Source organism: Hakea prostrata, chromosome 4, assembly GCF_041222555.1.
Source record: "Hakea prostrata isolate BN-2017 chromosome 4, UWA_Hpros_2, whole genome shotgun sequence".
NCBI lineage: Eukaryota > Viridiplantae > Streptophyta > Magnoliopsida > Proteales > Proteaceae > Hakea > Hakea prostrata.
In genome coordinates, this window is record NC_142603.1 from 7,678,377 (window position 1) to 7,690,121 (window position 11,745).

The following is an 11,745-nucleotide window of genomic DNA, read 5'->3' on the forward strand; positions in this document are numbered from 1 at the left end:
CTCCCTTTTCTTATTATAAATTTATAAATTTTTCACTTTAATCTTCGTGATTGGTGGGATTAAGTTGGTTAATTTGATGCAAAAGTGTAATTATCTATCTAGCTCGAGAAGTTAAGCGGGGGAATCCATCCGTGTGGACAAAGCTGATCACGCTTCTGTATTTAATCTAATTGAATTACAGATTTGCAAATCAATAATAGACCAAACAAGTGGGAATAAATGTTATTAAATTTTACAATAAGGACCTGAAAACCGGAAAACTAGCGGTTCGTCAAAGATTCCTGGGTGACCGCACTGACCGGGTCTGCGCTCTCCTGGCTATAAAAACACCAAACTAGAGACCTTAGAAGCCCAGAACACTCTACTCTCTTACAGTCCCTCTGATATCTTTCAAGCTTCTCCTGTTTGAAATCCACACAGAGCTTTCATTTCGTTTTGAATCTCAAGTTCTTCAAGCAGAAGGAGGTGGGGTTAACGTGGGAAAGATAAAGAAGAAGCAGCGGCAACAATGTCGACGGATAAGGTGGTAGAGACGGTAATAGCAGGCAGCTATGTAGAGATGGAAACAGAAGGGAAGCCCAAGAACATAAAAACTAGATTATCAAATTTATTCTGGCATGGTGGTTCTGTTTATGATGCCTGGTTCAGCTGTGCTTCTAACCAGGTTTGCTGTCCTTCATCCCCTTTCCTGTCTTCTTAAAAGACGATCATTACTGAGATTCTCATATATTGTAGTAATGGGTTTTCTCCTATTTTCATTTTTTCCCCTTTTCTTCTGTTTGTTTTTTGGCTGGAGAAATTGAAATGGGCTTAGATGATTGTTAACATGGGTGCTTTCGGGTTCTGTTTCTTTGTTTCAGGTGGCTCAGGTTCTATTGACCTTGCCATACTCGTTCTCTCAGCTGGGGATGTTATCTGGTATTCTATTTCAGTTGTTCTATGGGTTAATGGGTAGTTGGACTGCCTACCTCATTAGCGTTCTCTACGTAGAGTACAGAACCAGAAAAGAAAGAGAGAAAGCAGATTTCAGAAACCATGTTATCCAGGTATAGATTAGTATTCTTCCTCAGAAAGAAAGTAAAAAAAAAAAAAAAAAAAAAAAAAAAAAAATCCTGAACCTGTTTCCTTATCTCATATCTGTTTTCTGTGAACTCAAATGTCTTTTTATAAACTGAAGTGGTTCGAAGTTCTCGATGGGCTGCTTGGGAAACACTGGAGGAACGTGGGTTTGGCATTCAACTGCACATTTCTTTTGTTTGGATCTGTTATTCAGCTCATAGCTTGTGCGAGGTATCTAGCTAGTAGCTAGCTCTAACAATTGAATTAGTTAAAATGTTTGATAGGTTTTATAGGTTTCTGCAAGTGGGTTTATTTTTTTGGTTTTCTTCACATCGAATGGCAGTAATATTTATTATATAAACGATAATCTGGACAAGAGAACTTGGACATACATCTTTGGAGCATGCTGTGCCACAACAGTCTTTATTCCTTCTTTCCACAACTACAGAATCTGGTCCTTTCTGGGCTTGTTAATGACTACTTATACAGCTTGGTATCTCACAATTGCTTCCCTCCTTCACGGACAGGTTAAATTTCTTGCCGAGAAAAGAAAAAAATAATGGTATTTGCTTATTTCTATCTTTCTTTTCTCTTTTTTTTTTTTTTTAAGTGATATATTTTGGTTTGAAAATGCAGGTGGAAGGGGTAATGCACTCAGGTCCGACCAAGTTGGTCCTTTACTTCACTGGTGCTACAAACATTCTCTACACATTCGGGGGTCATGCGGTTACTGTGTAAGACAAAATACCCAGTTCTAGGGTGGCAATCCATGTCTTATTCTAATTATTTTTACAATATTAATCTTCAATCTCTCCTCTAATTACCACCGACCACTGTGATTAAAATAGAAATAGAATCTGACCAATGGTCCAACCCCTTATATTTATATGTTATTCTCAATTCCGAGCGATGACCTTGTCTAGCGTGAAAAGGGCAGGCTTTTCTTTTATGCTTTTCAATATTTTGCTTAATTATTGTATAAGGAGATTCACAAGAACTAATTTGAGGTGGCGGATACCGTAAATGCAGGGAGATAATGCACGCTATGTGGAAGCCACAGAAGTTTAAAGCAATATATCTTTTGGCAACGTTATATGTGATGACCCTGACGCTGCCGTCGGCGGTGGCTGTGTATTGGGCTTTCGGAGACATGCTTCTAAATCACTCCAACGCCTTTGCTCTCCTCCCCCGGTCTCCTTTCAGAGACATGGCAGTTGCATTAATGCTTATCCATCAGGTATATATATCTCAATTATTAATGCTTAGAGACACTAGCAGTAAAACTTACTATGTATTAATTACTGTGCAGTTTATTACGTTCGGATTCGCATGCACGCCGTTGTACTTTGTGTGGGAGAAGGCGATAGGGATGCATGAGTGCAAGAGCTTGTGCAAGAGAGCGGCGGCAAGGTTGCCAGTGGTGATACCCATCTGGTTTCTGGCTATCGTTTTCCCATTCTTTGGCCCCATCAACTCCACCGTTGGATCTCTGCTAGTCAGCTTCACTGTTTATATCATTCCTGCACTCGCTCATATGTTCACCTTCAGATCCGCCGCTGCTCGTGAGGTATGTATATCAATCAGTATATCTTCTCTTCTTAACGTTAACACGTAAATCATAATCCGACAAAGATAGGTAAGGTAGGTAGGTTACAAACTTACAATTACAATAGAAAGCAGGAAGTGATACAGATTTGGTTTTATTTGACCAAAACTTTGACTTTAACAGTTGGAGTAGATTCACCGGGTTGAGTTGTCATTATCGACTCAGCACTAATAAGCCAATGGATAGAAAGTTCCAGGCTTCCAGCTGGGTGGTGCTAAGTGGTAACAGTGACGTTGCTTATGCAACGTTGGGGACCAGCCACTGTCGGACGCGTTGAATCGTTTGATTTTATAAAGGAATGGTTGTGTATCAGCCGTTGGATCACAGTAACAGAAAAAGAAGGGGGCATCGAACGGCTAGGACATTGCTGTCAGAAAAGATTGTCTCTGTCTCGCCTACATACAGAAACATATTTGTGTAGATGAAGCCTTCACTTGAGAAACACGCAACTCCAAGTATCAGAGCTTTAATCAGCATGATTCAGCAACTGGGGGTTCAGCTTTTCAGCCTTTCCAGTGAAGGCAAATTGGGAACGAGGGAAATAGGGAATATGGAACTGTCCTTATTACCACTTTGCCCCCACCTACCATCTATCATGGAGTACTTTACATGTCTTCATGTCCAGCCCAGCCCCAGACCAGCCCACAGTCCACTGGGTATGAATTATGACTGGCTCAGATGGTGGGGCTCCATGAACTTATGATTTCCTTTTGCGGTGGATACGTGATGAGAAAGAGAACCAACTCATTAATTTGTTACTATTTCTTTGCACTTCCTAGAATAGTTTAGTTGGTAATGGTAATTATGATTATGAAATCCGATTAGTGTTAATGATCTGTGTTTCTTGTGGTTTTGGCAGAACGCAGTGGAGCAACCACCAAAGTTTTTGGGGAGATGGGTGGGAACATATTCAGTAAACTTATTCGTAGTGGTGTGGGTATTCATAGTCGGGTTCGGGTTCGGAGGATGGGCGAGCATGATCAACTTCATCCATCAGATCGACACATTTGGTCTCTTCACCAAGTGTTACCAGTGCCCTACTCCTCTTCCCCCTCCACATCTTAACTTCACAACCCCTATTGCTGCTGCTCCTCTTGCATTCCCTCCCACTGCCGTTCATCATCACCACGTCCACAGCCCATAAATCTCATATCTTTCCCTTATGCACATCAGAGGAAGCAGAGGAAAAACAGAGACTTTGCAGGGTTTGAGTGCCCTTCCTTCCTGGGCTTTGTTTTGGCTTCCTTGCAGGCTTGGCTATCTTATGTCTTCTTTTGGCAACCTTTGTTGTAACAAATTTTGTAACTTGTACTTCAGTATTTAAATCAGAGCAAATGCTACTTTACTGCATCCCAGTAGACTAGAAGAGTGTTTTGTTTTTCTTCCTTCTTTCCTTTCCCTTCTTAATTTTCCCTGCAAGTCACAGAAGATGTGGCTAATGTATTGGCAAAAGATACATTAGAGAATCGCTAACCACTTTCTGATGCACGGAAGAACAGGAAAACAAAGGCTGGGCTATGTGCAGGAAAAGGAGCGAGGTGGGCTTTTCACGCAACAATGCTGGTAAGTAGGGGGCCATGAGAGATGAAGAAGCACTGAATGCCTCTGTAGGTAGGATGAATCAGGATATTCCCTTTTCTTGGGGATAGGTAATACTATATAACCGCATGCGAGAGCAGGAGTTGGGAAATGGGAAGTATTGTCTATTTGTCTCTTCCAGTTAAAACGATGGGGGAAAAGGAATAACCCACTTCCAAGGGTTCTCTATAGCATAATGAATCTCCTTTACTCACAACAAAACAAAACAATGAATTCTGTCTGCTTCTGCCGTTTCTTGTTATTTTATTTGGAAGGAAACAGACAATGAGACAACCATTTGGAACCTAACCTCTGAAGAAGCCCTGGATACCGTTCAATTCTCAATAACATCTCTCTGGAAAAAAGTATAATCCATTCAATTCTCAATCACATCTCTCTCTCATATAGGTTAAATCACTTAACTGTCATTACCCCCATCCCCCTGCCCCTACCCAAAAAAAAATACTCACATTCCCAACTTTGCTAACAACTGAACAGCACCTGCTGCTTGATTTCTGGAGAGGGTTCTATAGAAATGAAAATACTACCTCAAGTTTAATGGAGGAAAGGAAATGAGAACAACAGCCCCAACGCTCAAAGTTAATCCCATACCAAACTATTATAAGTTTTTGCCTGTCGAGTTTAAGAATTTAATGTCACACTTCACGGTTCTGTCATTATGTTCTTGTTTTCTAGTAAACCAGTTGGGCTCAGAAGGCTCTAGTTGAGCCTCACCAATTGTATAGGTTATGCCATGTTCGATCATTTAAGTAGAGGCTAGCATCGACCTAGTTGGTGTTTTGATCCTTATCTGGCCATCTTTATTTGGCGTGCAATCGCCATTTTAAATTTCAAACAGTTACAACCGTCCCACAAACAACTAAATGTTCATAGGTCTGAATGAAAATTGAATCATAGAAGCTGGTTTTTATGTTTACCCGAAAGGAAAAAGAAAAATAAAAATACTGCTTTAATATTTTCAACGCCTGCTACTGTAGTTTCCTAACTTGGTTGTTGCTTTGTTGATAGAAATATTTTCAGTGTCTCCTCTGCTTTGTTTTCATTCCACCCTAATACTCAATTTTATTTCATGCCCTTTTCCATCAGACTAGTTACACCCTGAGTTTTCTTTAAGCTACACTAGTTTCCTGATTTAAGATCTAATTTCTGGAATTGTTTGAATGCATTCAAATTAGACCGGCTCACCACAATGAATGTCAAGTGATATATCACATGTTTAAAGCAATTGTTCATCAATGCTTAAAAAGCTTAGCTTAAAACAAACATTACAATTCAGCAGTATAAACAAGTATGGAATGAATAGTTCAATTGAAAAGCCAAACGGTAGTGAGAGCAGTGCATGTATGATTGATTGAGGGAGACCGCCATGTATGATTTTCCAGATGAATAATTGAACTTTTGGAGATGCCGGAATATGCCAGAGGGAGCTGTGACGGAGGTGTTCTCTTGAACGACCCTTCTACAAGCTTAAAGCGACATTAAAGCACCATTTACAGTTCCAGTCAAAACACATCTGTACCCGACTACTAATAATGGCATAGAAATTCAAAGTAATTTAGGTATTAATATCAGGGGTCACCGGTGTTCTGTTTTTTGGTACATTTAATGAACAAATGATCAATGATAGTAGGAACCTGCAAGGGCAAACCAAATGGAGGAATCCATAGAAGCTTTCATAATTAAGTGAAACCTTAAGAATGGTATCTATACTACAAATTTCCTTTTCCAAATAATTGAGGTACACAGAAAATTACGACTGATCAAACTACCTTCCAACTCCTGTTGCCTATGACAACTTTCTTCAACCTGTTCACCCCAAAAATAAAAAAGACAACTTTCTTCAACCTCATATAGAAAGAGTAGTGGTCAAATATATGCTCAAACCTTAATCAAAGTGGGTCTACCATTCTTTTGTGGAGTTCCTCTGTTATAGACGTATAGAAAATTGGAAAGGAACCAGTTCCTCCAATGACAAACGCCCATTCTTGTTGTTTGAAGGAATCGATGAAACCATTGTGTGGACCTAAAGCAGAAATACCTTCTCCAAAACTAATGCACAAGATGAAATGTTCAGCCTCAGAGACTCAAGCTCAACCTCAGTTTGAAGAAGATTCCACTCTAGGTTAAGAACAGCGTATCTCATGTTTGTAAATCATATATCTATGATATCATTAGAGAACCAAGGGATTAATGACCAACAAAACCATAAACTCAAGCATTGTTCGCTTATACATACTCTCTCAGGCTGTATGCAGCCTTCAGCATGACCAGGCAGGGCTATTCAATGCTGCGCCAGGGTCTGTCACAAGTCCCATGTCTTACTTGACACCACCTCTGCTTTATCCCATATGACCCGTATCATAAAATGTTGCTTTTGCTGAAGCTTCAGTGCTTCAGCCATTCAGATACAGCCAAAGGACTTTTCTGTTACATAGACACCCCCTTGTAGCCTACCTCCCAAACCAGTCCTTATCCTACCATTATAAGGGTATCCCAATAAAAAAAATTAGCCTCTATGGGTTACTGGTAGTACTGGTAGGGTAGAACACTAGAACCAGTATCAGAACACTGTTTAAAGAGATTGCTTGTAATTAATAAGACCTCTCTACCTCGCAAGCCTGAAACGATTTGTCCTTTTCAACTTGTAACATCAACCACATTTCCCAAAGATTCTTCTTTATTAAATCAAGAATTTTCAAATCACGCCCGGCGCTTCGTATTGGCTAAATACAAAGATCTTTATCTCCAGACACCACTTTATTCATTCCTTCTTTTTTTTTATTGATTTTTAGCTAACAGTAAGCAGTGATTTCTCTCCCTCATCCATCTCCGAATAGAAGTATGAGAAAAAGTGATATACTATGCAACCCTATTGAAATCTCTCGTCTCAAGTGCCTTTTGAACATTAGGGACAACAATGATAAAGTCAAAAAATAAATCAAGAACTACACGCAAGGAAACTCATGAAAATCATGTCTCCAACCATCAAAAACTTATAACACAACTTCAAACTAAAATATGTATATGAAAAGAGAGTTTCCAATGTGCCATAGTTGTCAAACATCATCCCTCATTTACATTGTCAAAAAACCGAACGAAAAAAAAAGCTGGAAGTTCCAAAAGATCTACGACGAAATATAAAACGATGGAGCAAGGGGTTGAAGCCCAATAGTCATAAGAGGAGAAAGCAAGGTGAGAAAGTGACTAGAAATTTGCCAAATCCTGGATCGCCCACTTGGATGAAACCTCCGGGCTTACCCAAGAAGAGGGGTGGAGAAACCAAAAACAAAAGTAAGGGGTTGTTGGCGAAGGAGATGGCTTACTACGTTTAGGCGTAGGAAGTGGAATTGCTAGGGCATTCTCTAGCAAAATGTCCTTGCTCTCCACAGTTGTAACAGCCACCGCCGCCGCCACCACCTCCACCGCCATACCTTCCGCCTCCTCCGCCTCCACCATACCTTCCGCCACCTCCGCCTCCGCCATACCTTCCGCCACCTCCGCCTCCCTGCTGACAGTCCCTAGCCATGTGCCCAGTCTCCCCACAAGTGTAACATCCACCGCCGCCGCCGCCGCCGTAGCCGCCACCATATCCATCACCACCACCACCTCTCCGACCGCCACCTCTACCGCCACCATTATATCCATAACCACCACCATCTCCTCTTCCAAAACCATAACCACCACCACCACCACGACCGCCCCCCCTTCCACCACCACCACCGCCGCCGTAACCGTCCCTGGAGTTAGTTCCCAGAATACTGGCGCCGTCCGGACCAGTGACATCAGCGGCTTTCGGCCTTCCGTCTTCCCCCTTCTCGATCACAAACTCTACCTGCTCCCCTTCGGCAAGGCTCCGGTAACCATCAGACTTGATCGAAGACTGATGGACAAAGAGATCTTCGCCCTCATCTGGGGTGATGAACCCATAACCCTTCTGGGAATTAAACCACTTCACAACTCCGGTGGATCTGCCTCCATGCGCCATTCTTTCAGAAACCCTAACCCCCCACAGGAAAGAAAACCGTAAAACCCTAACCCTTGAAACGAGAGGCGGATTACTTCGAGCCTAGTAAATATATATATAGTGAAAAAGCGAGGTGGGCGGGCAACCAATCCTTAGAGACCAACTTAACCTAACCTAACGATCCTAACCTGAGTAAACCTCTCCCGGGGCCCCGAATCCACTTTCGGTGGACTGCTTACAAAATACGCTTGAGTCTTGACCACCTGGAATCGAATCCCTCCCTAGCCACGTCATCTTTAATCACAATTTTAGAAGATAAAAAAAAAAAAAAAAAAAAAAAAATGCGGAAATCCTCTGCCCCTGTCCTTTTCGGCTTTATTCAAATTTTTATGCAGCTTTTTAATTTTAAAGATGTATTAATAAACTCTCATGAGAAAGTTACATCAAACTCAAAAGCCATCGAGCAAAGATAGACTAAGTCACGGCAGTGGGTTTATCCAAGCCAAGTAGTTTTATTAGGGTTTTCGGTGGAGACAAAAGGAAAGGGAGAAATGAGAGCAGCCAGAAGATGAGTAAGTAGAAGAAAGTCCCCCAAAGGGCAAAAAGAAGGAGCAACCTTCGTCATTGATTGTGCAAAGATTGTGCAAAGCCTGTGGAAGACAAAATCATAGACATGAAAGAATCAAGGGCGAGGCAAGATTGGTGCCATCAGTGACTCCATTACCATAACTCGTGATAAGACTAAGATCATTGTTTCCTCTGACAATCCTTTGTCAAAGAGGTATTTGAAGTACCAGACAAATGGTATTTGAAGAAGCACAGTGTGAAAGATCAGTTGCATGTCATTGCATCAAACGAAGACCGGAATGTTTGAGCTACGATACTTACAACATTGTTGAGAACGAGGGTGAGGAAGAGGACAAATCGATCATTAGATTTCAATGTGTTTTCCTTTCAATATTGTAAGGACATCATAAGAACATACTAGTTTAGCTTAATTGGACTTGTCAATGTAATTGAATTCAATCAATTATTTCTATTATTGCTCCAAAAAAACCAAGGAATTAAGAAAGCCATTTTCCTCTCTTAAAATACAATTTCAGAGAAAATTACATGTGACAAATAGGAAAAATAAAGATACATCATCAGCACATAACACAACCAAAATAATGGCATGCACTTCCCATGCCGCTAGTAGTTGTGCAACTAATCGATCATCTGTAACTTCCAATTGACCACCAGTAACTTTTACTAGTATTGCGGCAACATAACTTCATGTGTCAGATCCAAAGGAACCAAAATTATAGGCATTTTATCGATAACACCAAACTTCTGAGAAGCAAGTAAAGCAATTAAGATTGGACGGGGGACATCGATCCATATTTGAGCAACCTAAGAAATTAGACTCTCTTGTTCCCCAATAAGAACAAAGGTCTGCTTTTGTGATCCAAACCTACATCAAAAGTAAATAAAGAACAAAGAAAAAATCCAAAGGAAACCACGAAGGAAAATAGTTTTTTCTCCACCTATCCTAGGAGATGGCCAAACTAAGGGAATGGTTCACTACGTTTGCAAAGAGAGAGAGAGACAGTTCAATCTAGATGGATGTAGCACAGCCTAGCCATGAAATGCTTCCATAAGTTGCATGTCCCAATAGGATCTTGATTCACTAAATTATAGATGTACATAGAGATTTCGAAGGGCTGTAACAGGATGGATTGGGTCAAGGTTTTCGAAACCTGATTCTAACACTGAATGCTCTTAGAAAATCATACCTAACAGGCTAACATTTGGTTCCTCTAAATTACATTTTTGACATTAAAAGTTGGAAACATCCTAATTCTGTTGTTATTACTTCCTTTCTTCTCTTACACCAGTCATCAACAACCGTGGCTGGATAGAGTTTCATTGGGAGATGGAAAATGAGAGGCAAGAGGCCTCTCTACTTTCTTTCTGTAGTCAGCAACAACCAGGACTGTATAAGGTTTCACCGAGAGATGAAAAAAAGGTATATGGCCACCGACTGTATAAGGTTTCAACGAGGCGAGGGTGGCAATAGGAAAGAAATGGAGTTTCAATATGATTCCACTCAAATAGTAACTACTCCCTTTTTTATTTTTTCTTTCAAACAATAGATGATCCTCAACTTTCAAGAAAATACAGGAATCTATCAATACTTCAAATCTGAAGAATAAAAAATTTCCCTTTATTCCTTCTCAAAACCTAAATTGATACTACCTCTATTCATGTTAAACTAAATCTATGAAAAGAAGAATTTTAGATCCTTTTAGTTATTTTCTGCAATGGATCTAGACACTGGAAATGCCTCTTTGCGTTCTCTTTCCCTTCTTTGAGCTTGTGAATTGGTAGAGCATGGGAGAATATTCTTAATCATGTGTTTTTGTTTGGTTTTACATTCTTCTATTCATAATGTTTTCCCTCAACCCTAATTCCTTAATTAGGGTTTTTCTTAGATTCATCTTAGGGAGGGAATATTAGAGTACTCCTTAGACTCAATTAAATAGAAGAGTACTCATCTTAAACTACAAAACCATCTTACCGCCACCTATAACGCAAATTATAGTGGGACCCACCCACTAATATTAACACTTCCTCTTGCTTCATATTCTTCAACACATCTGTATCAGTTTTGTCAAAGGCATCCCTCCATCCCTTGCTTCTGAAGTTTTAATGTTCTATAATTTTTTCTTCTGGGTGAAGGTTGTATGATTTGCAGAAAAAGAAGAGGATAATTTTGGATTTTCATAAACTTAAATTGAATATTTTCATATCAAGGAAAAAAAAATTTAACAGCAGAGGTACCACCTAACTGGAAAGATTGGCAGTAAAGTCATGTTTTTAAATGGCCAAGGTAGGTTTAGGAATCATATTACGGGGAGGTTTAAGTGTCATTCAATCAACTAAGAGGAGAGGCTACTGACATTTCCCCAAATAAAAACTGTATTTATAGCTTCAACTTCATCAGGCATGTGATACCAGGCTTCTAAACTTTGAAGCAAGGAAAGAAAAAAAAGGAATTAGTCAGAAAATAGATTTTGATAGTTCACAATTAGTAATGAAACAAGATCCATATGATCAGCTTGATTTATGATAGGGGTACTATTTGGGTACGCTATAAAACCTATTTCCTTGTGATGATTAAATACAGAAACAACTAATTTCCTCGCAAATTCTCAACAAGTGGTAAACAGAGCACTTATAAATGTTCTCTGAAACAGTTGATCATTGTTTTCTGCAATAAGGTTTCTGTTGAAGAATGTTCGAACTGCTTCCACTATGAACTTCAAATGAAACATCACACTATTCTTTTCTGCAATAAGGTTTCTGTTGAAGAATGTTCGAACTGTTTCCACAAACTGTTTCCACTACGAACTTCAAACAAAACATCACGCTAGCAAGTTTTAGTCCTTTTTAAAGCATTAAGATCCATTAGGAATCAAAATATCGTTGTGTTTTATGCAGGAAAGAAGGAGTTAATATCAACAAGAGCTGAGAA

General features: G+C 39.9%; 2 protein-coding genes across 2 annotated transcripts; one reads left to right on the forward strand and one right to left on the reverse strand.

Annotated features, from left to right (window-relative positions):
• The first annotated feature begins 365 nt into the window (after nucleotides 1-365).
• LOC149017561 (auxin transporter-like protein 2) lies at nucleotides 366-4,530 on the forward strand. Its single transcript, XM_089151897.1, has 8 exons — nucleotides 366-664; nucleotides 861-1,046; nucleotides 1,178-1,290; nucleotides 1,403-1,586; nucleotides 1,696-1,793; nucleotides 2,089-2,296; nucleotides 2,369-2,626; nucleotides 3,525-4,530. Exons 1-8 carry the CDS (start codon nucleotides 509-511, stop codon nucleotides 3,807-3,809), a joined length of 1,488 nt encoding a protein of 495 aa, XP_089008023.1. The 5' UTR covers nucleotides 366-508; the 3' UTR covers nucleotides 3,810-4,530.
• A 2,494-nt stretch (nucleotides 4,531-7,024) lies between these two features.
• On the reverse strand, nucleotides 7,025-8,318 carry LOC149017562 (cold shock protein 2-like). The gene has a single exon (XM_089151898.1). The coding sequence runs from the start codon at nucleotides 8,247-8,249 to the stop codon at nucleotides 7,593-7,595; it is 657 nt and encodes a 218-aa protein (XP_089008024.1). The 5' UTR covers nucleotides 8,250-8,318; the 3' UTR covers nucleotides 7,025-7,592.
• Nucleotides 8,319-11,745: the final 3,427 nt, after the last annotated feature.

Bases quoted from the DNA above. Each gene is read 5' to 3' on its own strand.
- LOC149017561 (XM_089151897.1), top strand. From the start codon at position 509: ATGTCGACGGATAAGGTGGTAGAGACGGTAATAGCAGGCAGCTATGTA. The intron at 1,291-1,402 runs GTATCTAGCTAG...ATCGAATGGCAG, and splicing joins CAGCTCATAGCTTGTGCGAG to TAATATTTATTATATAAACG. The intron at 2,297-2,368 runs GTATATATATCT...ATTACTGTGCAG, and splicing joins CATTAATGCTTATCCATCAG to TTTATTACGTTCGGATTCGC.
- LOC149017562 (XM_089151898.1), bottom strand. From the start codon at position 8,249: ATGGCGCATGGAGGCAGATCCACCGGAGTTGTGAAGTGGTTTAATTCC.